The sequence below is a fragment of the Mastigoproctus giganteus genome, chromosome 10, assembly GCF_048544385.1.
Source record: "Mastigoproctus giganteus isolate SK-2022 chromosome 10, ASM4854438v1, whole genome shotgun sequence".
NCBI lineage: Eukaryota > Metazoa > Arthropoda > Arachnida > Uropygi > Thelyphonidae > Mastigoproctus > Mastigoproctus giganteus.
In genome coordinates this window covers 14277757-14304384 of record NC_143584.1, presented here as the reverse complement: position 1 = coordinate 14304384, position 26628 = coordinate 14277757, and the positions used below count along the sequence as shown (strand labels likewise).

General features: G+C 36.4%; 1 protein-coding gene across 1 annotated transcript in view; it reads right to left on the bottom strand.

The window, feature by feature from the left end:
* Positions 1 to 26628, bottom strand: part of LOC150078773 (CD109 antigen-like) — a 240069-nt gene that overhangs the window by 28852 nt on the left and 184589 nt on the right. Inside the window, exons 22-25 of the mRNA XM_090382423.1 lie at positions 22581 to 22752; positions 20079 to 20279; positions 9685 to 9754; positions 4045 to 4225 (exon numbers count right to left, since the gene is read on the bottom strand). Coding sequence (XP_090238549.1) covers positions 4045 to 4225; positions 9685 to 9754; positions 20079 to 20279; positions 22581 to 22752 — 624 coding nt within the window. The remainder of the gene's footprint in view (positions 1 to 4044; positions 4226 to 9684; positions 9755 to 20078; positions 20280 to 22580; positions 22753 to 26628) is intronic.

Genomic DNA, 26628 nt, shown 5'->3' with positions numbered 1-26628 from the left:
CTGTGGTGGGTTGGCAGTTCTCATAACCTATTGCTGTTAATGATAGCCTGATAGTCTTGGTGGAGATGTTTCTGGCAACTCTCTCACTGAAGTCAGAGGTGATTTGTGTCACTGTCACTCTCTGGTTGGCTGAAACAATGCAAGACAGATGTCAACGGCCATGTTCATCCAACACCATTCTCCACCCACAGTGCTGGGCAAAATGGGATGTTATTCCGGAAATGGCATATTCCCAATACACTCTTGATACTGTCAAATGGTGATAGTGCAATTTCTGTACCAACTTTGCGATAGAGTTACCTATGCATTGGGCATCCACTATCATTTTTCAAAGTCTGTTAACTCACAACGTTTATCCATACTGACATTGAATTACAATGTACATGAATGCAGTGATGCAGTGTACCTATATACCTGCCAAGCGGTGAGTTCTGCTAGCGAGAAGGGTGACAGAGTTGCATTGCCCAGGAATCAGGTATCCCATGAATTCTGTCCTTTCAGTGTACATACTGTTTCTAAAAAATTTTTAAAAAATTATCATGTTAAAAATAAAAAAATAATGATATAGCTTAGAATGTATGGCTGGCCTTGAGGATCAGATGCTCCAAGAATGAATGCAGGATTTGGGACAGTGAGTTACCAAAATCTCTACTAGAAGGTATGGAATTTATAAATCAGTGTAGACCTATCATTTTTCTCATCTGTCAGCTATCAATTCCTAATTTTCTTTGCTATTAGAATAAATGAGGACTAGGAGTGATTCCTAGTCTACCCTTACTCAACCCTCTTTCCCTGCCTACATTTCTTTCTTCCAGGAATGAAGGTTCTGAAAAAAATTCACTTTGTCACTAATTATTTGCCACTTCAAGGGATACAGCATGGTTAAACAGCTGTCAATATTTACTTACTGAAGATGGCAGAGTGTGCCAAAAAGGCAAAAGGCCATCCTTTTTTTATTATTATTAATCAAAAATTTATGAGTTTTGTTAAATGTCACTTGAAAGTATTAACATTGAGAACGGAGGTTCATAAAGTTTTAGTTCAAAGATCTAAGGGGAAGGGAATTTTTTTGGGAAAGTTTCCACTTTTTTGCAATCCTCCCAACCTTTATAATGTTAGTTTAGGGGCAGGGAAAACACTTTCTTTTGATGTTTACTAATAGTGTGCGCTTTTAAATCCAATAAAATGGTTTAAATAATAATAATGAAAAAAAAAAAAAAACTTAAGCAATTATACTTTTGTGGGTCAGTAATGAGTAATGGTACTCTCAATAATGTGTTAGAAGTGGATTTTATTTTTACCTGCACATGTAGTCAAAAAATGTTTACAGAAATATGCATGTAGTTAATTGAATAAAGGTATTAATAATCATCAGAAGTTTCACAAATTATTTCATGCTTGCTTCACTGGAAAAATATTAACAAAAATTAAAACTTTACTGAACATTTACCATTAAAAAAAAGTAATGGAAACAACTAAACTCACAGAATTGCTGCTGTGAGAACGTTCAGTAAACAACTACTCTTGGACTGCAAGCCACAAAGGGCAAAGTCCCTAAGGGAAATCACCTGTGTGTGTGTGTGTGTGTGTGTCCCAGTGAGAGTGGAGGTTCAAAGGTCTAGAGGGTAGGCAATATTGTTGAAAGAGTTTTCCACTTTTCAGAGGAAGAGAGACTCTTTCTTTTGATGTTTTGTAAATGGTATTTACTTTTTATATCAAAATTGGTGTGGGTTTTACTTTGGATTTTAGTAAATCAGAATTGCTTTACTGATAAGAGATATAATTTACTATAATCAGCATTTTGACTTTTGTTACAATATTTAATTTGTGTTCATTTACCATTGCAGCATGCAACTTAGTGACTGTACCATATGCTCATCTTATTCACCCCAGGGGCTCACATCTGATGAGTATGGGCATGGCACACCCAGTGTCCTGAGCTGGATATCATCATTCTTCTCTTTCTTGGTGATTCCCTTCTCTCTCTCTCTCTCTCTCTCTCTCAGGGTGGCTCAGGAATTTTTTTTTTTGCTGGTGCAGCATAAGCCTCAGGCTTCCTTGCACCATATAGCTAATAATAATAATAATAATAATAATATATGCAGTGTCGCTGGATAGTGTGAACTGTTTTTTGCACCTTAAAAAAGAAATGCTGACATTCGAGGTGTTGGTTTGGCTGAACTATTGCTTTGGTCGTGGAAAGATCACTGTGTCTAGACTAAAATGGGAGCTGGGCGATTGGATTAGGCATTTCCAAGGGAGGAGCCCCTCTAGTGATGCCTAGCATTCATACCAAGTCATCCAGCAGCATAGATTTAGCAGCACACAGAATGTCAGAAGTTTTTTCTCTCTTTCATCGGAGAAGCAGTTTACATAATCCACTGAACATTATCCCCAAAAAGCATGGAATATACAGGCCAAAAAGCAAGAAGCATGTAGCTGAACGACTAATCACACACAAAAAGAAAAACACAGTTTCCAAAAGCATCATGTACGTTTTGTCTTTTTATGGTTTATCAGTTGGAGCCAACACCAAGGCTATTTCTTTAGTAAGATTTCTTCTCAGTAAGCCATTTTTTGATAAGTAGAGCTGCTTCAAACAACTTATGGTAAGTTGTACTTTAAATATAGCTTTTACAAGTATTACTGTGACTAAAAGATATTAGGGCTTAGTTTACATACATTTCATGCTGCACTATATTGAAATATAACATTTCATTTGTTTACCACGGAAAGAAAATAGCAGAGTGGACTGATTATCAATGACTTACATCCTGTATTTTTAAGCTCTGTCCTTGCATTCTTATTTTTTTAAAGAAAATATTGCATAACAGAAAACTAGTTGCAATCAGATAAAACCTCATTCACATATGGTTTAGCTGACACAACTGTATATATAATTGTATTCGTAGATTATAATGAAAATAATCTTTTCTAAATAAGAATTATAACATAACATCCACATTTTTTGAATGAATTTTGAATTCAATAAAATATTTCATTAGCATTAGCATAGGCCCATGATGCAAGAAAGCAAGCTTATACAGCATCAGCCACAAAAAAAAACCTTCCCATTTCACTGATCCATTTGTTCCAAATGTTTGTCTAGTTCTGCCTTGAATTTATTTAAGCTATCAACTTCCACAACAACAGATGGAAGTTTATTCCAGCAATCAACTACCTGCTGGCTAAAGGCAAAGTTACACACATCTATTCTAAACTGTCTTTCCTCAGTTTGAATCTATACCCCCCCCCTCAGGTTTGTAATCTGAGCAAGAGGAAGAATCCCATCAGCATTGAGCTGCTCAATCCATTCAACGCCTTATACATCTCAATCAGATTGCCTTGCAGGTGCCTAGTCTCCAGAAGCTGTAATTTGCAGAACTTAAGCCTTTCTGCATAAGAACACCCCTTTGTTCCCTTCATCAGTCTTGTTGCCCTTTTCTGTATTCATTCTAGCAACTCTACATCCTTCCTAAAATGAGGCTTCCAGACCTGTACGTGGTACTCAAAGTGTGGCCTGAACATTGCCTTATACAAGGGGATAATCACCTCCTTATCCCTGCTTGCAAAATTCCTGTATATCATTGACAAGACCCCATGAGCAGCCTGTCCGCACTGCTCAGAAAACTTCATATCTGACTGCACAATTACCCCCAGGTCTTTTTCATTCTCCACTACCCTGAGTGTAACACTGCCAAGTTGGTACATTTCTTTGGAGTTACTGCTATCCATATGCAGTACTTTGCATTTGTCAATGTTAAACCTCAGTTGCCACTTCTCAGCCCATCTGTCCAACTTTTCCAGATCTTGTTGAGCAGCATACTGTCATTAACAACCCTGCAAACCTTTGTATCATCTACAAACTTTGATATAAATATACCTTCATCAATATCATTGATAAATATACAAAACAAGTGTGTGTGTATGTTTGCATGCTACACACACACACACACACACACACACACACACACACACACACACACACACACACACACACACATTCTCAATCTTTTGATGAAACTAAGGAAGCAAAAAACATACCCTAGGATCCATTTTTCTGTTCCATGGGTGAATAGTTGTTTCATAAAATGAGCCTTCTTGTGTTTGATGCTTTAGAAGAAATTTAACATTGTTGGAAATCATTTTGGGATCAATATAAATATAATTTTCCCAGTCTGAATATACAGCAGCATGGAATATACGGGCACAATAAGCAGTAAGCCTTGTTAAAAACAAAAAAAACAAAACAGAATATCAATATTTTACATTACCAAAAAATTACATACATAAAGAAAAATAATATTAATTTAATATTAATATAAACTGAGGCAAAATGAAGTCAAGGCAAGAGAAATGTAAGAAAAACCATAATGATATTGCTGATTGCTAGCTTTAATGATCCCTTACTTCTCTTTAATGGAACATAACTATGCAGGAAATTATCTTTCTTCACTAAAGTAAGGCAGCATCCAGATTGTGATAGTTGTGTTTGTGATCAGATAGTCTTCATGTGCCAACATTTACAAGAACTTGATCCACTGTTATGCTCTCACAACCAACAACCATCCATGAGAACATGGAAGTTTTTTCAGAAAATATACAGAGAGGATGCATATCCATTTGTATGTTATTGCACAGAATAGATTTTGACCAAGAGTTATGTGAGAGTGAGTAACAAACTTTTAAAAAAAAGAATGCAGTAATACTAAATAACAATGATAAAATAGGGATATAAGAAAAAGGAATACAAAACAATTTTCAAAGAATACAAACAAACATGATATTTTATTTTATAGCATTTATAGTTATAAAGAAATAATGGGAAATTTCTTACCTATAGCTATGCGATAAGTATTATTCGGGCTATCTTTTTAAGTTTTTGTAAAGAAATAACTGTTGTCATGAATAGAAGTGTAAATGGTATTTTATCTTTTATAAAAAGATTGTGAGAAAGATTCACAAATGACCACACTATAAGCAATTATAATGTGGTCATTTTGGGCACCAACACTCCCGTTTTGGTAATGGTGCCCAAAATGTAGCAAAAACAGTGGCGGGTCAACTGAGAGGTGCACAACTTTCTTTTTAATTTTGGAAAATGTTTTGGATTTTTTGAATTCTGCTTAAATAGTGTCAATATTTGATCTTTTCTTAATAGATTTCAGTACTAAATTGTATGTAAGTTGTAAGTTTTAATAAAAGAACTTAAATTTTTAAAAACATGTCACCAGGCGTAAAAAATATTTTACATTTTTGACTTTCAAAAAAAAAATAATAATAATTCTGCTGAAAATTGCAAAGTTTTAGAATTAAAATATAAACATAGACATCAATCTCTTATTCTCTTCCATTTACCGGTTAAGTGTGGAAAATTTCAAACGTGCATATATTTCTGCTTATTATGTATATAAATATTAAAACATTAACAAAAATTATATATTCAATACTATTAGTTACTTCCATTTTTCAGGTCCCTTTCAAAATTAATTTCAAATTTAGCATGCTTCACAATGTGCAAAACTTGAAATGCATATCTTGCTTCCTGCAGTGTAGCAGCCATCTGGAGGGAATATGTGGATTTGTGTTAGTCTTTATTCTGTGAAAACAATTAATCTTTCAAAAACAACCAGGGTAAGACTCTAGATGTTTACTGAACTAGTGGGAGAAGAAAAACTAGTAACCTGAAACTTAAAAAAAAAAAAACAAAAAAAACAAAACAGTGTCAGTGCTTGTCCAGTATCATGCTACTCTTCAAGCAAAAAACCAAATACTTGCAAAGATGGTGAAACTTCCCCTGACAAGTTCTCGTATGCAGCTTCTGTGCAAAAACTTACTTCAGAAACTACTGTAGTAAAATTGATGACTTTTGAGGTTATGATGAACATCATGGCGAGATCCAATCTTCCTTACATTTCGAGGATACAGCTCTAAAATGGTGTTTGCAGGCTGGCCTCTAGTTAGTACACAAGACCGGACTAAACCTATTGGTAACTCTTCAGGAGGCTTCCAGATCAGCTAGTGGATAATCTTACTACCTGTACTCTGCCAGATAGTGACAGGAGAGAGTCTGAGTAGTGTGTATGTGGGGGGGGGGCATTGTCGAGGCCACATTATGTCAAGGATCTGGGTATATTCTTACCAGTTGGTAAGAATATACCCAAATCCTTGACAACATAATGTGGTTGACATAATGATCCTTGACATAAGGCGCCTCCGTAGCCAGGTGGGAAGAAGCAGCAGTGCGTAGCACACGCTTCTTGATTAGCCTGGGGTTCGAGCCTGTCACCACCAAATACGGAGGATGCGGAAATGTCAGGGAATGACCACCGCATATCCCGGAGCAATATGGCCTTAGTTGCTAATGCTCCTAAAAACCAAAATAACTAAGTAACTAATCATGACATAATGTGGTATATACCATGTGCATACACAATATCCAAAAATTTCATTACTACATACAACATGTCCCCCAACTTTTTCTTATTATTGAATACACCATGAATTGTCAAACTAATAGAGTAAGCTTATCTGCGAAAAGATCTAAACCTCCTAAACACTTCCTAGTTCATTTCACAAATATATGTGGTCTCAACAATATCCATTTCCACTTGCAGTCTGTCAAACTCCATGTACTTTTTCTGACAGAATCTCAGTTATCGGTTGATTCAACTACTGCTCATCTCAGTTGCCTAAATTATTCGCTGTATGATGCCTTTCACCTCAAAGGTGGTACTTGTGTACATGTCCATTCCGATATTCCCTGTCAGAGACTTGGTAATTTGGAATCTCCTCTTTTTGATCTACTCTAGCTTAAAATCTCTCTATCCCATTGTGTCAAATTCATCTGTTGTCTCATCCGTTCTCCCAACTTTACTAATCACTTGGAGCTCTTTGGCTTCCTCTCTTTGCAACTTGACTTTCTCCAGTCCAATTTTCCTAACAGTGAGGTAATTTTCCTTGGTGATTTTAATGTTCACAACTCAAGCTGGCTTCCATTTTCTAGTCACACGACCTGACTGTTCGAGATGCTGGGGCTTTTGCAATTACTAATGACCTTGCACAGATTGTTTATTTACCTACAAGAATACTGGACAATCCTAACCATACAGCCAACACGCGTGATCTTTTTCTCACAAACAACCTTACTAAGTACACGGTCGAAGTGAGTGGTCCTTTAGGCACCTCAGATCACAACTTGGTGATTGTCTCTTCTTCAATGGAACCTTTATCACATGGCTATTCGCAACCTCGTATTGTTTGACCTTACAAGAATGCAAAATGAGATTTCTTTTCTTCATTTCCTTGGTCGGATTACTGTTTCAAAACTTCTGATGTCAACGTTTGCTCAGATCGTGTGAGTAAAATTATTCTTGTAGGAATGGAATCCTTTATTCCACACGCCACTTTAAAATCTCTTCCTTTATCTAAACCTTGGTTTTCTAATAAATGTGCTAAGGCTGTTCAAGAGAACGTTGCATATTGTAATTGGCTTCTTTCAAATTCTTCAGTTTCATTTTCTGCATACACCAAAGCTTGCAACAATTGTAAAGCAGTTATTAATCAGTCCAAACTAGATTTTGAACAGGCTAAGAGTAGAAAACTTGCTTCTTGCCCTAACGTTAGCCGAGCATTCTGGTCTCTTTCCAAAGCTATTGGCTTCAAATTTTGCCCATCTCTGTCAAAACCAGATGGTCTGTTGTCACTTCAGCCAAGGATAGCATCCCATTTTTCTTTCAACTCATGTATTAATGATCTTGGTAAAACACCTCCCACAATTCCCAACACACTCCATTCAGTGCCTCCTGTGGTCTTCTGTCAAAAGGATGTCAGAAGGCTTTTGACAAATCTTGATACTAAGAAAGCTCCAGGTCCCGATGGTATTTCTCAACTTGTTCTCAAAATCTGTGCTCCTGAACTTACTCCTATTCTTTGCTGCCTTTTTTTTCACTTTCTTATTCCAAAGGTGTTTTTCCTTCTGCTTGGAAATTTGCTCACATCCAGCCAGTTCCTAAAAAGGGTGACAAATCCCTCCCATCCAATTATCGTCCCATTGCAATTACTTTTACTCTTTCTAAAGTAATGGAGAAATCAATTAACCGCCAACTCTTAAACTACCTAGAAACCTTCCGTCTGATCAACGATCGCCAGTATGGATTCCGTCAGTGTCGATCCACTGGTGATATTCTGGCTTGTGTTACCCATTTATGGACAAATTCAATGGAAAAGTTCGAAGAAACACAAGCAGTGGCTCTTGACATCTGAAAGGCTTTTGATCATGTTTGGCATAAAGGTCTTCTAAACAAGCTTCCATCTTATGGTTTTCCAACTGTTTTTTGTAATTGGTTATCCAGTTTTCTCTCTGATCACTCACTGAGGGCGATGGTAGATGGCTCTCTGTCTTCTAACTTTTCCACTAATGCTGGTGTCCCCCAAGGTTCAGTTCTTTTTCTCTTGTATATTAATGACCTTCTTCCATTGATTGGAAATCCTATCCATAGTTTTGCATTGCATTCCACTTTCCATTTTGAGAAACCTTGCCCTGCTCAATCTGCTACCAATTCCTTAAATGCGGATCTTCAGGTAATTCTCCAGTAGGGCAAAGACCACTTAGTTGATTTCAATCCTTCTAAAACTCAGTCTTGTCTTATATTTCGCAAAAATGATTCTTCTGCCCCTATGCTTATCTTTGGTGACACTCCGATTTCTAGACAAAATGATATCTCTTTTGGAGATTACCCTGACTTCTAATCTCTCTTGGTACAAGCACATTACAAATATTGCTTCCTCTGCATCTAAAAAACTTGGTTTTCTCTTTCTCTCTCAGCATTACTTTTCTTCCAAACAGCTGTTCACTCTATACAAATCGCAAATCTGCCCTACCATGGAATATGGAATATTATTCCAACAACTTGGGGTGGTGTCTCCAAAACCTCTCTCAGGCTTCTAGATTCCATTCAGAAGAGGGCAGTTAGGTTAATTAATGATTCCGCTCTAACAGTCTCTCTCCACTTGCTGTCTCACTGTAGACCTACTGTTTCTGCTGCATGCCTTTTCTACAGATGTTTCCATAGGCAGTGTTCTTCTGAATTGGCTTCTATAATTCCCACTGTCTCTTTCAAAACAGTCCGAACACATGCTGCCACCAGCCAACATCCATTTACTGTCCAACTTCAAACTCACAGAACCAACTTTTCATCTTTCTCGTTTATTCATTCAACTGCCGTTTTCTGGAACAGCCTTCCTTCATACGTATTTCCTGAAAATTACAGTCTACAGGCATTTAAGTCTAATGTCAATAAATATCTTCTTTCGTCTTCTCAATCTCCAACACAAGTATAGTACTAAGTACTATAGGTTCTAGTACAGCTCTTGTTTGGGGTTTTCATAAAAAAAAAAAAAAAGTTTGATTATATTTAGGAAGGTAGAAAAAATATTTCTGAGAGTCACCTGTCAGGTTATCTGCCACTACCATCAGGTTAAAGCATTAAGTATTAAGAAAAGCATTAAGAAAATCGATTAAGAACACTAAAAAAACATTTTAATTTCGACATGCTAAAGGAGTTAATGGTATTTTTTAAGAATAAAATAAATTATTTGAAAAAAATAATAATAAAGTAAAATGACAGAATTCCAGTTATCATAACACTATATTATTTTGCAATATTAAAATCCAAAACTTACCATACACTTGGTTCTCTCTTAAACATAGTGTATGCTCCATCTTTATAAAATACAGTCTCATGAACATAAGCTATAAACAAATAAAAAAGTATATAATTAATACTTTAAAGTTTTCTAAAAAATAGAGGTAAAACTTCAGAGAAGTGTCCAAAATAATGCATTAAAAGGTTTTAAAAGAAAAATCATTTTTCTTTAAGAATCTATTGTCTATATTAATTCCTTTTTTCTTCTATAACAAACTAAAGTAAGAGCCCAAAGTTGCACTAATTGAAATGAATGGTTCATTTTGCAGGACAATGGCTTTATCCCTCCATTTGCTGTAGTTCTGCACTCCTCTCGGTTTTATTCTGGAATAAATAATTCCAAAGGAAAACTTAAACTGAAAATTAAGTTCTTGCATATTTTCCAAAAGGCATACAAGAGCTTCCCTTCACCACCCTCACAACTATTTTGTAGGTTTTGTTACCAATATATACATATCCAATCAACAAACTGATCCCTCCATTGTCTTTCCATCTTCCAGTAAATGAAAAATTGTCACATGATATTGCAAATGGCAGCTTTTCATAGCATCAAAAATATAGCACTGCTCCTGTAAATATCAAGAAGCAGAGATAATTATAACCTGAAAAAAATCCATCAAACTCAGAAAAAAGGGCATCCAATATTTTTTTGTTTTCTAATATAGTTTTTTGTGTGAATGGCAGTTTTTTTTTTGCAGATGCAGAAAAAGCCCACTTCCTAGTATCATTTAGCCATTAATAATAATAATAATAATCAAAGGGCCAGTGGTTATGACACTGGACTACCAGCCTGATGGACCAGGTTTGAGTCCTGTTTTGGCAGAAGTGAATGTGTGGGAGACTGGTATTATAATAATTGTAATAAATTAGAATAATAGTAATAATAATAAATAAAATAAACATCACGAAAGTTGCTTCAGCAGGCATACCTTCCCCAAGGTTGAAGTGATGGCTGAGGCACATAGTGGTGCCATCTGGTGTCACTCACAAGAACTAACACTAGCACTGGACGTAAGTCGAAGCTAAACAGGTACACCTCCATAGATGGATGATGTCAAGGAGGAATAATAATCATACTGCATGAAGTGTGGCCCAGGATAAAGTTATTTGCATTCAGTCCTTAGGCAGAGGGGTCGGTAGAAAAAAGTCAGAGACAGTATCCCAAGGAAGACAGTGGAGATGTTGTTGTTGTTATTTGGTTTTTAGGAGCATTAGCAACTAAGGCCATATTGCTCTGGGAATATGCGGTGGTCATTCCCTGACCTTTCCGCATCTTCCGTATTTGATGGTGACGGGCTCAAACCCCGGTCTAATCAAGAAGTGTGTGCTATGCACTGCTGCTCCTACCCACCTGGCTACGGAGGTGCCACAGTGAAGAAAGTGGTGCTGTCCCTCATATGGCTACCACAAGAGAAGGGCAAGAGCATCCAGCCCAATCAACTGTAAATGCTTCCTGTGCAACTGCACTAGTGATCACCCATAAAGGAAGAGGCCAACGCATGAAGTGGAGCATCAAAAGGAATACGTACGTCATATGAGCATACTATTAAATAGACAAGCTAGAGATCTATAAGACAGTGTAGAGGTCGAGACTACATACCAAGTGTTTGAAACAAGTCCAGATATTCAGGTCACCGAACAGCAAACCAGAGAAGGACCATTATCATGAAGAACCTGATAGCAATCTTGAAAAAATCAAGCAGGATGTGAGTGATCAACTACAAAGAACAAAAATTATGGACAACACAGAACTAGAGGAGGAAGAGTATGAAGAAATACAACCCAGAGCAGCTGAAGTGGAAAGAAAAGAGGTGAAGTCATGATATCCAGATTATAATACAAGTGCAAGAAGGCCCTAACAGAATTCAATGATATGGACTCCACAAAAGACCCACATGATACTGAAGCAGAGACCTAAGAGAATCCTGTGCAGAGTTACAGACCACCTCAATCAGCAAATAATATCACATTACCTCAACAACAATGGTGCAGCACTGGAGGCCATTCACACAGCCATATACTGTACTGCCATAGCAGCCACTAAGATTAATGGAAGAGAAATGAGAGACCAGCAGAAGAGCTGAAAAAAGAAGAAATTGCCAGTTTGGGAAAGACTTCAGCAGAAGATAGGAGTAAGAAATTCTTCTATTACCAACAGGGTAATAGGAGTAAGAAATTGATTGGAAAAGTGAAGAGCATCCTCAAGAGAAACAGCATCCACAGCAAATATGAGACCAAAAATCAGAGAATAGGAGGAGAATAGTTGGACACACAGAAGAACCTCCTTGTAGCAAGAGACTACGCCGGTAAAAAGAGAGCTCCCAGAGGGAAATAAACCAAATCTTTGATGAAGACCAAAGAGCCTTCTACAGGAGTCTCAGAGAAGGCAGGAAAGATGGAAATGGACCACCCAAGCAGAAGATGATCGAGGAGTTCTGGGGCAAATATGGAGCAGTGAAGTAAGGCATAACAGCTGAGCCCTCTGGATAGAACTAGAATGGAAGAAAACCAAGGACGTACAAGATATGAGAGAGTGGGAAATTCAGGAGGAAGAAGTAAAACAGTTGATCAGGAACTCCCACAACTGGCGAATAGATAACGTCCACAACTACTGGTACAAGAAGCTCACTTGCACACACAAGCACCTAGCAGAGCAGTTCACCCGAATGATAAGATACCCAGAGACAATCCCAAAGTTTCTCACCCAAGGAATCACATATCTGAAGACTAAAGGCCACGATACAAGAAACCCAGCAAAATACAGGCCAATCACCTCTCTTCCAGCGATGTACAAGATCCTGAACAGCTGCATAACCAAGAAGATATCAGACCACTCGGAGAGCCAGAACATATAATGGCCGAACAGCAGAATTGAAAGGATGCAAAGAGCAATTAACCATAGATGCCACAGTTATAGAGCAAGCCTACAAAAAGCGCTGCAACCTGTACATGGCCTACATCGATTACCACAAGGCTTTCAACTCCATACTTTATACCTGGCTAATAGAGAAGCTGAAGATCTACAAAGTCAATCTGACAATGACAAACTTCCTAGAAGCAACCATGGTGAAATGGAATACCACCATTAAGGTCGATAACACCACAAGCAGAGGAATCCTTCAGGGAGATGCCCACTGTGGTTCTGTCTAGCACTCGACCCACTATCCACCATGCTCAACAACAGCAAGTATGGATATAACCTCAAAGAAGGAAGGAAGGAAAAACCTGTACACCCTCTCCCACCTGATCTACATGGATGATATCAAGCTCTAGACAGCAACTGAGAAGCAACTCCAGCAACTACTCCGGACCACCAAAGAATTCAGCAACGATATCAGGATGGAATTTGGTCTAGAAAAATACAAGACCCATGAATTGCATCAGGGGAAATTAGTTGGCCAAAACTTCAGGCTGGCCTCAATTAAAATGATTAATTTGATCAGCGATTGCATTGTGCAAAACAAAAACTCATTAATCAAATATAATAATCAATAGGAAAAATTATAATTGGTCCGTGACCTTCAGGAATGTCCATAAAGAATTTTAAAAATACCTTTTAAATAACTTTTTAACTGTATACCAAATAAAAGATAATGAAAATAATTATAGAATTAAATGTTTATTGCATAAAACAGCAGTTCCCAAGTGCACTGCGGAATATTTTAAATTTTCGAAGGAAACACAGCGATACTCCACATCTGTCGGACATCGTGCAAACTACTAGCTCAAGGCAGTTCACAGTTTCAATATTATCACAGTTTCAACATTACTTATTAAGTTGCTTGGACCTAATTACTTAATAAACAGAACTGTCTGGTATTTCTTTTGGCCAATTGAAAAAATTACTGAGACACTAAGGGCGTTGTGAACCGAGAAAGTTTGGCATAAAATACACAATGAAGAAACTATTGTAATGGAAATATTTGAACAGTGTTGGCTTTTTTTTCATCAATCAATTTCCAATAGCTGACAACAACCTTCTCTAGGCCCTGGCAAAATAAATATCACAGAGAACCTTAAACCTTTTTATTTGAGGTTCTCTGTGATACGAAAGATTTCATCTAGTTCTTTTACCGTTACTCCTTTGTGGTAATATTTTCATCTGGCTCATTTAAAAATTATAATTTTTAAATGCAAGTCTGTAAGTGACTTTATTAGTAGGAGACAAACAAGTAACACATCTTCTTCTTCCGATAGAACACACTGAAGCAGACAAACGCTTGTTTATTGCCCATCTGATGTGCAGTAAGCTTAGTGCACGATTCAAATCTTTTTCAACTATGGCATAAAAAAAAGATCACATTAACTGGAAATTTGCATCGTGTAAAGGGTATGGTGCATCTGGGTATGATGTAGGCTCAGCAGTTTGAGTACTAGGAAATCAAAGCCTACCTGACCAAAAAATACCATCAGACTCAGAAGTCTGCTCAAAGCAAAGCTGAACAGAAGGAACACAGTTAAAGCCATAAAAACCTATGCAGTCCCAGTGTAACATACCCCTTTAGTATTATTGATTGGACTAACACTGAGCTGGAGGATATCATGAGAAAAATAAGGGCAATGACGACCAAGAGCTGCCAACACCACCTAAAGTCAGCTGTGGAGAGCCGTGAAGGGGCCTGATAGACCTCATTGAGCAAAACAAAACAGTAATAGCTAACTTAAAGGATTATTTCCAGAAAAACAGCAGCACTCTACCAAGCCATAAGGAATATTGACAAGGTAGGCATATCTTACTCAACCTAAGCGAGTCCTCTCCTGCCCGGACGGCACAAACAAAACTAAAAAGATGGGCAAAGAAAGATACTCTATGGTAGCACTACAATGATCTCCATCAAGAATACATAAATAAATGGCTTCCAATGCATGGCTCACAAGCAGGACACTCTTTCCTGAGACTGAAGGATTCATGCTCGCCATTCAAGACCAGGTAATCAACACCAGAAACTATAGAAAATACATTGCCAAGGAGCCTGGAGTGTCAGATGACACATGTCGGCAATGCCACCTAGCCTCAGAAACAATCCAATACATCACTGCAGGATGCAAGGCGATCACCCAGACTGTGTACACTCATAGACACAATCAGGTAGCCACCATAATACATCAGAAGCTAGTGAGGAAACACTAGTTGATCAAAGAGAGTGTACAGTATTGCAAGTACAAACCCCAGGCAGTACTAGAGACTCCAACCCACAGGCTGTACTGGGACTGCACCATAATAATACACAACAGACTGGACATAACTCTTGTTGACAAGAAGGAAATGGCTACTTATCTAATTGACATGGTGGTGTCAAAAGCTGGCAACCTCCAGAAATCCCATGAGGAAAAGATCAGGAAGTACATGAACCTAAGACAGGAGATCAAAGAGATGTGACATATGCAAGTAACAACCATCCTGATCATTGTGTCAATCACTGGTATGGTGCCAAAGACCCTACATAACAGCCAAGCAGCAATAGGTCTCCCACAGAACACCTACAAGGAACTCTAGAAAGTTGCAATCTTGAACACCTGTAGGACAGTCAGAGAGTTCCCTCAACCAACAGTAACACCAGACATAACAACCACCCTTTCTACTTGGTAGCAGTACCCATCAAGGTGTGGAATCCCCTCAATCAGGGAGAAATAATATAAGAGCGACAATAATAATATATATGAAGGACCATTAACTTGTTTAAAATTAAATAACGCCTTTATTAAACAAAATATTTTGTAACTATCTTCAATACTCTAACCAAAAAAAGATGAATAAATTTTTACTATATCATAAAATAAAACCGATACAATAGAAATCCTATTTACAATTAAAATTGAGCATATACAGTGGATTCCGGTTATTTGGGCCACTGGTTAATCGGCGCAGCCCGATTTGGGGCAAATCTTAAAAAACAGAAACCAATCGAGAAAATAGCCAGGGTTTACTTTGCTTAATTGGGACAGCATGCCGTTTAATCGGAACAGGAGACCGTAGCACTGGAGATTACAATTGTCTCCGACGGTACCACGTGGTTCGGTCGAAATTCTGGAGGTCACAACCATAAAACAATTAGCAGCCACCTGTTTATTGGGCTTTTCTGTTAGTGAAAGTTATCATAAACGGACAGTAAACTCGATCTTACTGAATTTGCTGTTTGTTTGTTTGTTATTTGGTTTTTAGGAGCATTAGCAACTAAGACCATATTGCTCCAGATATGCGGTGGTCATTCCCTGACCTTTCCGCATCCTCCGTATTTGGTGGTGACGGGCTCAAACCCCGGTCTAATCAAGAAGCGTGTGCTACGCACTGCTGCTCCTTCCCACCTGGCTACGGAGGCACCTACTGAATTTGCGATAATATCGACAGCTGGAATTCTGTGGGTTATTATGGTGAAATGTGTTTACACTTCCATGAAATCTTCAATCATATAACAAAATTAATTTTCAGATCTTCTCTTCATTCGTATTTTTAAAGCTTTGTAACTCGTTACTCTGTTCTCACTTGCGCGTATTGTGTTACATGCAATTTGTGTGTGCCGTGTTCTTTGTTATTGATTGCTTATCTTTTTACTGTTTTAAATTTTAACCCCTACCCACAAATGTCAGTGAACAGAAATGTCAACTAGTTAGTATATGTATTAATTATTCCGATTATCACGCATATTCTTCCGATTTTCATGTATCATTTAATTTTTTTAATTGGTAAGGTAATAAAGGGTAAATTTGTGCTTAATATATCTTTGCTTTTATAGCCTGTGGATAATATTCCTCCTATTTTCGCTAATTAGAATCGCTGTTTAATAGAATTAAAATTCAATTCATAAACGTGATCACAATGGCCGACGCTTACTGCACATTGTATAGTGAACGGTACTTTACTATGTTGAGTTCGTCGTAACGTGATTTGATTGTACAGTGACAGTCTTCTAATTAGTCTATTAGAATAAGTAACATTAGTCTTCTTCTTAGGTGAAGTGTTACTTATTCGAAGTAGTGCAATATCATGGCAACTCGTTGTGAAGGTATTCACAATATGAGATATAACTTAAAACAATGCCGTTTTACTAATATTCTGATTTATTCAGATATAGCTATGTATTTCTATTTCTGATGCGCCTGCACTATATTTATACATAGTCTAGACTCTTTCATAGCTTGAGGCTTATGCCCTAAACGCTTTAGAGTTGTACAGTGAACCAATTTTAAAGGGGGGGGGGGTGATTGTACTTTTAACTATTTACATGAAACTTCGGATAATTGGGGCAGCCGCTTAATCAGGCCAGAATGCACTAGTCCCGATGTGTCCCAAATAACCGGAATGGATTGTATTATATATAAAACAATTCAATATACAATAAAGAAATGAACATAAATAATACATTACTCATAGAAGCTTTAGCAAGGTTGCCTTATTAGCTGATCCCAAACGTTGTAATTAGTATTAGTAGTGGTAAATGATGTAAGCTTATCAGCTAAAAAAACAAACCTACCAAATTTATCTGTCCATCCATTCTAATAATTTGTGTAATTCTTTTTTTTTATTATTATAATTCTCATAATTAATGGATATTTTAGCCTACAAAATTTAACCAAATCAAATAACATAGTACAGACATCAGCCTTGAATTATGGACATCATGTTCTGATGGAACCTCCAACAGGACACAGTTCCTTGTAAAGCACGGATGACAAAGATCTTGAAATCTGAAGCTGTAAGTCTAGTGTCTGAAGTAGGAAGGCTGAGGCTTTATTCCAGATGCCTTTATATGAAATTGTTATTGTTGAGACGACTGGTGGATATCCAAAGTCTTCTCTGATCTGGTTCTTCAGGTTGATGTTTGAGTCATGGTATCTTCTTTTGAGGTCACAAAAGAAGTCAAGGTCACAGCCCTGTCCGATGACTTGCGCTTCCAAAACCACCAATCGGTCTTCCCTAACACAGACCATATCCACCTTTCTAAGGCATGAGGTGTTCTATAATGGGCTCTACTATCATGTACCAACCTTTCTGTTGGAGTCTGTTAGCCACTACTCACTTCCACAACACAAGCTGGTAGTTTTTTCCATCAATCCATTACTCTCTGGCTGAAAGCAAAATTTTGCATATCTGTCCTCCAGCCATCCTTTTTCAATTTAAATTTGTCCACTCATGTGCTTTCTGAGAAAGAGTAAGGATACCATCAACTAGTTTGCTCATTGCTCAATTCATTTAAAAAAATTTGACAACACTTCAATCAGATCTCCTTACAGATTCCTAGTTTCCAAGCACTGCAGTTTGCAGAACTGAAGTCCTTCATGGTAAAAATACCCCTTTGTGTCCTTGACTAATCTATCTGATCTTCTCTGCATCAATTTCAAGAGATCCACATATTTCTTAAAATGAGGCTTCCAGAGCTGTATGCAGTAATTGCAGCATAGCCTAACCATTGCCTTATACAATGGGATAATAATCTCCTTGTGCCTGCTGGAAAAATTCCTGTATATCATTGACAGAACCACATGAGCTGTTCTAGAGGCCTGTCTCTTAGAAAACTTCACGTCAGACTGTACAAATACCCCTAAATCTCTTTTGTTTTCCATAACATAACAATAAGGTTGTACCATCTAACTGATATATTATTCTGGGATTATTATTGCCTATATGCAGTACTTACATTTATCAATGTTAAACCTCAGTTGCCATTTCTCAGCCCATCTACCTAATTTTTCTAGGTAGTAGTATACCCTGATTCCTGTCATTAACCACCCTGCTAACCTTTGTATTATCTGCAAGCTTAGACATTAAGCTTGATATTCATCATCAACATCATTACTAAACACTGAAAACAAGAAAGGGCCCCAGTACTGAACCCTGAGGGACTCCACAAATAATATTAGTCTAAGAAGGTCTTCTGGCAGTTAACCATCCTTTTATCCATTGCAGTAACTTGCCTATAATACCACATTACTATAATTTGTACAGTAGGTGTTCGTGTAACTTGTGTCAAAAGCTTTACTGAAATTTAAGTAAGAAATCTTGGTGTCAAAATTTATTCAAACTGGATGCAAAAAAATAATTTTTGCATCCAGTTTGAATAAATTTAAGGAACAATTAGATAAATTATTGCAGGTGGCGGAAAAATGAGCTGGGGCACCTTTTTGTTGCCTGATGCTGTATAAGCTTGCTTCCATGAATCATTTTCCAGTACTAAGTTCTGGGTCCCTTACTGTTTTCAATATATATTAACAATATTGATAGAGTGTTTTTCAATATTCATTAACATTATTGATAGAGACATATCAGATTTAATGTCTAAATTTTTCTGATGATACAAAGGTTGGCTGGGTGGTTAATGACTACCCTGCCAACCTTCTGAATCAGAGTATTCTACTGCAACAAAATCTAGAGAAATTAGGCACATGGCCAACTGAGATTTAACAATGATAAATGCACATGGCACCACATATGGGTAGTATCACATCCAAGGTAGTTGAGAATGAAAAAGACCCAGAGGTAATTGTTGTTGTTGTTATTTGGTTTTTAGGAGCATTAGCAACTAAGGCCATATTGCTCCGAGGATATGCGGTGGCCTTTCCCTGACCTTTCCACATCCTCCGTATTTGATGGTCACAGGCTCGAACCCCGGTCTAATCAAGAAGCGTGTGCTACGCACTGCCGCTTCTGCTCACCAGGCTACGGAGGCGCCAGAGATAATTGTGCAGTCCAACATAATTATACAATTCAGTTATCTGAGAAGGGCAAACAGTCTGCTAGGATCAACTTATTTGCCCTACTGTACAAATTAGAGTAATGTGATATTAGAGGCAAGTTACTGCTGTGGATGGTTGAGTGGAAGAAGACACAGGGTGATTATAATGTAGATCCTAGCAGCATGTCTGTTCTACAGAGGGTGGTAATCATGGGGTACTATCCATGATATACAGAAATTTTACCAGTAGGGACAAGGAGGTGATTATCCCATTGTATTAGGCAATGGTTTAGTGCTTGCATACAGGTCTGGAATCTTCACTGATGGTTATAGGTTAGATATGCAAAAATTTGCATTTAGTCAGAGAAGTAACTGACTGATGGAATAAACTTCCACTTGGTACAGTGGAAGTGGGCAGTTTGAATAATTATTAGACAAAATTATGTGGCTAGTTTTTTTGAGTGATACTGTATTAGTTTGCTTCCTTGCATCATATGCCACTACCAAAACTAAATATACAATATAAGTTTCTGAAGTTAACTCCCTGTAAAAATGCAAATTAACTCAGTGAATTCTGTTCTAATTCATTTTTCTTATAAAATTTAACCTTTTCAATTCTATATATATATATATATATATATAGTGAAATGAATTTTGAACTTTGTGTTGCATCTTCTACATAATGATTTACTTCACTGACCTTGACTTAAATATTTTAACATAGTTTTCATAACATCAGGCTTCATCTGGTTGGTCAAACGAAGATAAATAAGTGTATAGAGATTATAAGCAAAATTAAACATGATGTGATCTCCAGATTTTACTGCTGGAGACATACGTAAGGATGATACATCTGTAGGATTCTTGAAATCAGTTGGAAGTGGTGCACCAACTACATCACCTAAAAAAAAGAAGGAAACAATTGTTATATAAATATATTACACTACAGAATAAAATACATGAAATTTTATATACATATATATAAGAGAGAGAGAGAGAATCACATGTAGAGATGCACAGAATCACAACAATTAGTAATCATAGGACAAAATTAACCTCTGTCTCATAACAGTCTAAACCGTGTGTGTGTGAAGAAGTCATCAACTTTTTAGAAAATATAGATTTTGGATATATAACATAATAATTATAAAACAAACTTTTTTAAAAAAATATTTTGAAAATATATAATATTTAAAAACAGGTCCACATTAGGTAAACTTGATGCACTTCTTTGATATTCATTTTGTTTTTCAGTGTGTTTGATAGTCACCTTTTCCTTTATTTGATACTTCAATAAAGACAACCCACCATAGATACAACCCACCTGCACAATAAATAATACATGTAATGTTGACCTTTATTATCCTTTTTTTTTTACCTAAGGGTGTTTGTTTTTTTTTTCCTGTTTTGAGTATAATGCAATATTTAATGGGCACACAATATATAAAAAACACTTTAAGCATAAGAATTTAACTAACTACCATAAAGCTTACTAGCTTGTTCATTTGAATTTGTTTATTTTATATTAAACAGACAACTTTCGTAACATCAGCCAGAATTGAAAAATGTCTGAAAGAGGCTGCCTCTCAGAAAGTTAGCCTTAAAGTTGGATATATGATAACTCTATGTGTATTACACATAAAAAGTTCCCAAAAAATCACTATATCTCTTCTTACCTAATGGCAGCACAATATCTGAGAACAAGAATATTCTCAAAATATTTTTCAAAAGTTTTCCAAAACGAGAATATTCTCAAGATAGGTAAGTATTACATAATTCTTCATTGGTGTTACACTAGGTAGGAACTGTTAGAATTTATTTGCTCTTAATGAATGTGCTGCTATTATGAAATGTGCTGGTATGCCATCACATCCATAATTCCTCTAGTTGTTAGTTGATGTATCAACTGTAGTGCCAATATATGCCTGTATGTTTTGTATTCATTGCCAAACATACAAGAAATGCATTTATTAGGATTGCAATTCAAAGAACAAATAATTGGAAGCTATACTCATCTAGTATCACATGTGATGTTGGAAAATAACCGAAAAATGTAATGTGACAGTTTGTATATCCATCTCCAAGGTAAAATTTGGATTTTCCTTTGCCCAGAACATTTTGGGAATGTTACCACTCCCAAAATATTAAGTAACTTCTCAGTCCTTCTATTTTTAATTAAAAAAGGCATAAAATAAAATACTAAAATGGGTTTAGAGCTGAAAGCCTCAGACTATGGGAAATTTACTAGATGAACAAGTTAGTTCAAAACATCATTTTGGTTTGTAGTACATCACTGAAGTAGGTGAAATGACATTGTTCTAATTACATCTCATATTGTAAATGTCTTCACAATCAGTTATTGCACTACCTTGAATGATCAATGCTTCCCATAGAGAAGACTAATATTATTTATTCTTGGTGGGTTGGTATCCACCCAGGCCCTAAACCCCTTTTTAGTACTTACTATTGCATGCCATCTGGTATCTCTCATATTATGTAGTTAAAGTTCATATCTGGGTTGTCACTCATTGTAACAATGATCCAGCAAGAATAAGTAACGTTAGTCTTCTCTACCGGGGAAGTGTTGCTTATTTGAGGTAGTGCAATAATAAGCAACTCATTATGAAAGCATTCACAAACAATGTGAGATGAAACCAAAATTATGCCATTTAACCTACCTTAGTGATTTACTAAGAACTAAAATGATGCTTTGTACTAACTTGTTCATCTAGTAAATTTCCTGTAGTCTGAGACTTTCAGCCCTAAAACCGTTTTAGTATTTTACTATTGCATGCCATCTCTCATATTATGTAGTTAACATTCATATCTGGGTTGCACACCATTTGGCATTTCTCATACTGTGGAGGTAATCTTCATAACTGGGTTGTCACTCATTGTAACACTGGGGTACCTACCCACCCTTGATGAGAGGCCAACAAGCTTAAAAGTTGTGTCATTTGGGTGATGGTATCTGCCAAGGATAAGCAACATTAGTCTTCTCTACTGGGAAAGCACTGCTTATTTGAGCTATTTCCAATAACAGGCAACTCGTCGTGTAGGCATTCACAACATGAGATGTAACAAAAATGATGCCATTTCACCTACTTCGGTGATTTACTATGAATTAAAATGTTCCTTTGCACTAACTTGTTCATCTGTATAAAATAAAAATAAATACTACATAAAATAATAAGTTGCTTACCAATCACTGTTACACTAGCCTTTGGTGAGCCAAATATGTAGCGTCGATAGGTTTCTTCAAGTGGAATGATAGGATCTTCAGTAACATTAACATCAAGATATTTTAAAATGTAGGATTCACTACGCATATCTAGTAGCATGGATGTATGGAGAAACACTGGAACACCATCTGACTGTTATTTATAAAAACATTATTTAAAATGCATAATTTATGAATTTTGCATTTAATGAACACTTATAAAATTAATACAATCTAGTCTCTATTAACAAAATTAAAATTTGCATGTTTTTTTAGGTGTGTTATGGTAGCACACTCTGAGATGTGCATCAACATCTCATCCCAATGTTTTTTTTACTATTCTCTACAAAAATTCAGTTGAAATCAAGTGACATACTTTCAAATATAAACATTATAATTGACAGCAACAAGCTGTAAATTATGTAATAATTATATTATTTTATTGAACTTGGGACACCCTGCATTTTATAAGGTTTTTTTTTTTTTTTTTTTTTTGATTTGGTAGTTGTTGGCGCATCGGCTTCTGTGGCCATATTGCACCTCCCAAGGTTTTTGCAGTACTTTGATCCAAGCCCGAGGCGGGAATCGAACCCGCGACCTTTGGGTTACCGGGCAGGTACTTTACCCACCCGGCTATTTTATAAGGGAAATGATTCCTGAAGGCACTGTGTGAGTGCCCTCGGCAACCACAGTGCCTTCAGGAATCACCTCCCTTGGGACACTGTGAGTGAAAAATGTCATATCAACAATGGTCTGATTTCTGAATGGTTATGAAACTGAATTTATTAGAAATGTAGCATCTATACAAATGCTGTAGGCATCAATGTTTATGCAAACCAACAGTATGTGAGCTAGCAAATAGCTCATGCTGTATCATAAGAAGTAACTGCTGTTTATGTTTACCAATGAAGAATATGTATTATTTGAACAAGTTTTGCAAAGATAACATCAATGCTGCCATTAAGAAATAATGGCAAATGAATCCCACAAGGTCGAGGTTAAGGTGTGTTTGTTTTAATTGCAGTCTCCAGAGTTTCCCCTAAATGCCATTGTAGCATCTGAAAAGGCAAAAGAGGCAAGTGTATGTAGGTGTGTAAGTATGTGTGTGTTGTTACATTGAATACTGACTCTTAACCTTGGTCACAAGGAGGCATGCCAGGGTCTACTTTTTTACCTGAGACTTTTACTGGGGCTATCAGGCAAGCCTGGGAGCCCCAAGCTGTTTAGGGAAAGAAATGAATCCCACAATGAAGAATCCTAGACTGACAAGTGTTTATCAATATTCACAAAGTTTTGTTAGAAAGTGGCTCATTGCTCAATGTATCATTGACAGCTGAATGTCCAGTATGAAGGGATCAGAAAAACATGGCTAAACTATGATATACATTGTACAATGCAATAAATATAACCAAGTATGTTTAAATTGATGGTACGCAACGGCGTACAGGCACCTTTATTAACAGTGACGTGTGACATTTGGATGCAGTGCACTTCGAAATTTGTAATATTCCGTAAATTTTTTTCACATGTTTATCTACTATTCAAATAAGCTTAAAATTATTTAACTAAATTTACATTTTTCACTGTCTATTGTTAAGAAATTTTCTATATAAAACTGTATAACCATTTTTACAATTCTAAATTACTCAGTCGGACCTCTGTTTAATTATTTTGAATTCCCCTTGGAAGTTACATTTAAAACAGTTGCCGCTGAGCGAGAAAATTTTCATGTAGTGAACAGATTAGGAGAGAATTAACTCGGTATGCCCTGTTCGCATTTCTGGCCTTCAGGCAATTAGTGCTGCTGCGCGAATTAAGGGAGCTGAAGGAATTACCATTCTACAACTTAGTGGTACCTGGTAAAAACTATCCGACCACCTGTCCCACATACAGAGAAGTCGCACTGGTCTCCAGTGAGTATATCAAGGTGTATTCCCAATGGGCTCTGGTCCACCTTCTACTGCAGTGGTGTCCAAACATTTCCCATACAGGGGCCATATTCAAAAAAAATTCAAAGTTAGATTTCTTTAGTGTGTTACATTTTCCATATCTTGTTGCATATAAAAGTAAAATATTCGAAAATTTTATTAAGTACAATGCACAATTACATTTACTGAACAAAACATTTAATGAGAATTTTTTTTATAATTAACAAAATTTAAAATGCTGTTTTAGTTCACTTTCTGGGCGGGCTGTAGGCTGGACCTTCGTGAATCAACTGTAAGTGCCCCGTTCGAGAATTAGAAAAGTAATTTTCTTTTATCCTGACAAATAATCCTCTGTTGTTTCATGGAATCCACATTTTTCCGTAAATTTTCCCCGTCTCTGTTTACATGGTCACAGTACCTGAATATCCGAATGACACTGACATTTTGGACAGTTTCAAATTTAAGAACTAGTGACAATACCGATGACGAGAGAAGGAGAACAAGGACAACAAAGGTATTAAATCTTCTAAGCATGAATTGTTGGCATTTGGTGAAAATGAAGTTAGGAAATTGTCAAGATGGTTTCTAAGAATTTGATGGACACTGAGTATGATACCAATTTCACTGATTGAATGTGAACGAGGATTTTCACAAATGAATCTGATTGTCAGCCCAACCAGAGCTTTGTTGATGACAAAAAAAGTTTCTTCACTACTGTTTCTTAAAATTGTATGCTCACCGCTGACCCACTTCAATCCAGCAAAATGTCTATTCGTGGCTGCTTCGGAAACGTCATTCAGAAACCAACACACACAAAGAGGAAGAAAAGCATAGTGTCAGATGAAAACTTAATAAAAATTTGGAATATTCTACAAAAACTTTATTATAATATTATTTTTACTTATGTTATTTATTTTCAAAGAGCTACCATCGTATTCACCAGATCTCACTCCATGTGATTACTTTTGTTCTCAAAAAGAAACTAAAAGAAAATCACTATGAGTCAACAGAGACAATTCAAAGGGCTGTAACCAATACTATAAAGGAGCTGACAGATGGAGACTACCAGTGTTGCTTTAATGACTGGAAATGCCATTGGAGATGTTGAGTAGCTGCAGAGGGAAGTTATTTCAAGGGTAACCACTGTTATTCTGAATAAAATTAAAAAAAAATTTATTGCTTTATTATCATTACTTTTCTGGCAAACTTCATATGTGTACAAGTAATTTCCATTGAAAATCATATTAGAATCTTAACATATAAGTAAAAAACACTGCAAAGATTTACTTGAAACACCATTAAAAATTCACTTTCATGGGAAAGCTTTGTTCCCTCTGCTGGCAGCAAATAGTATCCTTAAACTTAAAGAGGTGGATCTGCTATTCAATTAAAAATCTGAAACCCTGCCACTGCATCCTGTTTTAAGACTTGAATGGTCTCTCATCAGATGGCCCCAATTAGCAAATCCATGCCAAAACAGTAAATAACGTAATGAGTCTAAAAGCGTAGCCAAGTAGAGAATCTTCCATCATGAAAACTACAAGTATATTTTAACTCATAATGCTGGTCTATGTTGCCCCATTGCAACATATTAGTAAAGCATAGTGTTTTGTTTCAGTTTGGGAATTGAAATAATATGTTATCAGATGCTACATTGCATTCTATTTTTCTGTCATTCTGTCTAGGGAAGATTTGTTCCTTCTATCAACAGATTTAGGCTAATGCTTGTTTTATAAATGGCAAAAATTTTAAATTTTAGAATTACTAATTTTGTTTTTTAATTCAAATAGCATAAACTAACAGGGTGAATCTATTATTCAATTAAAAACTTGCATCGGTCTCAAAACATTGTAACTGCTGTGTTTTGAGACTTACTGGTCTTTATTCACCATTTTAGCATGATCTGAGATCAATAGTCTCCAACAGTCTGTAATGGCAATGTCTCAGTTTTTAACTAGATAGCAGAATTGCCTATTTGCTGATATGCTATTTGAATTAAAAATGAAATTAGTAATTTTAGGTGTACTTGTGAATCATCATTTCTAAAATGATGTTTAGAAAGCCCAAGCCAATGAAGCTTCACAGGCAGAATGGCAGAAAAA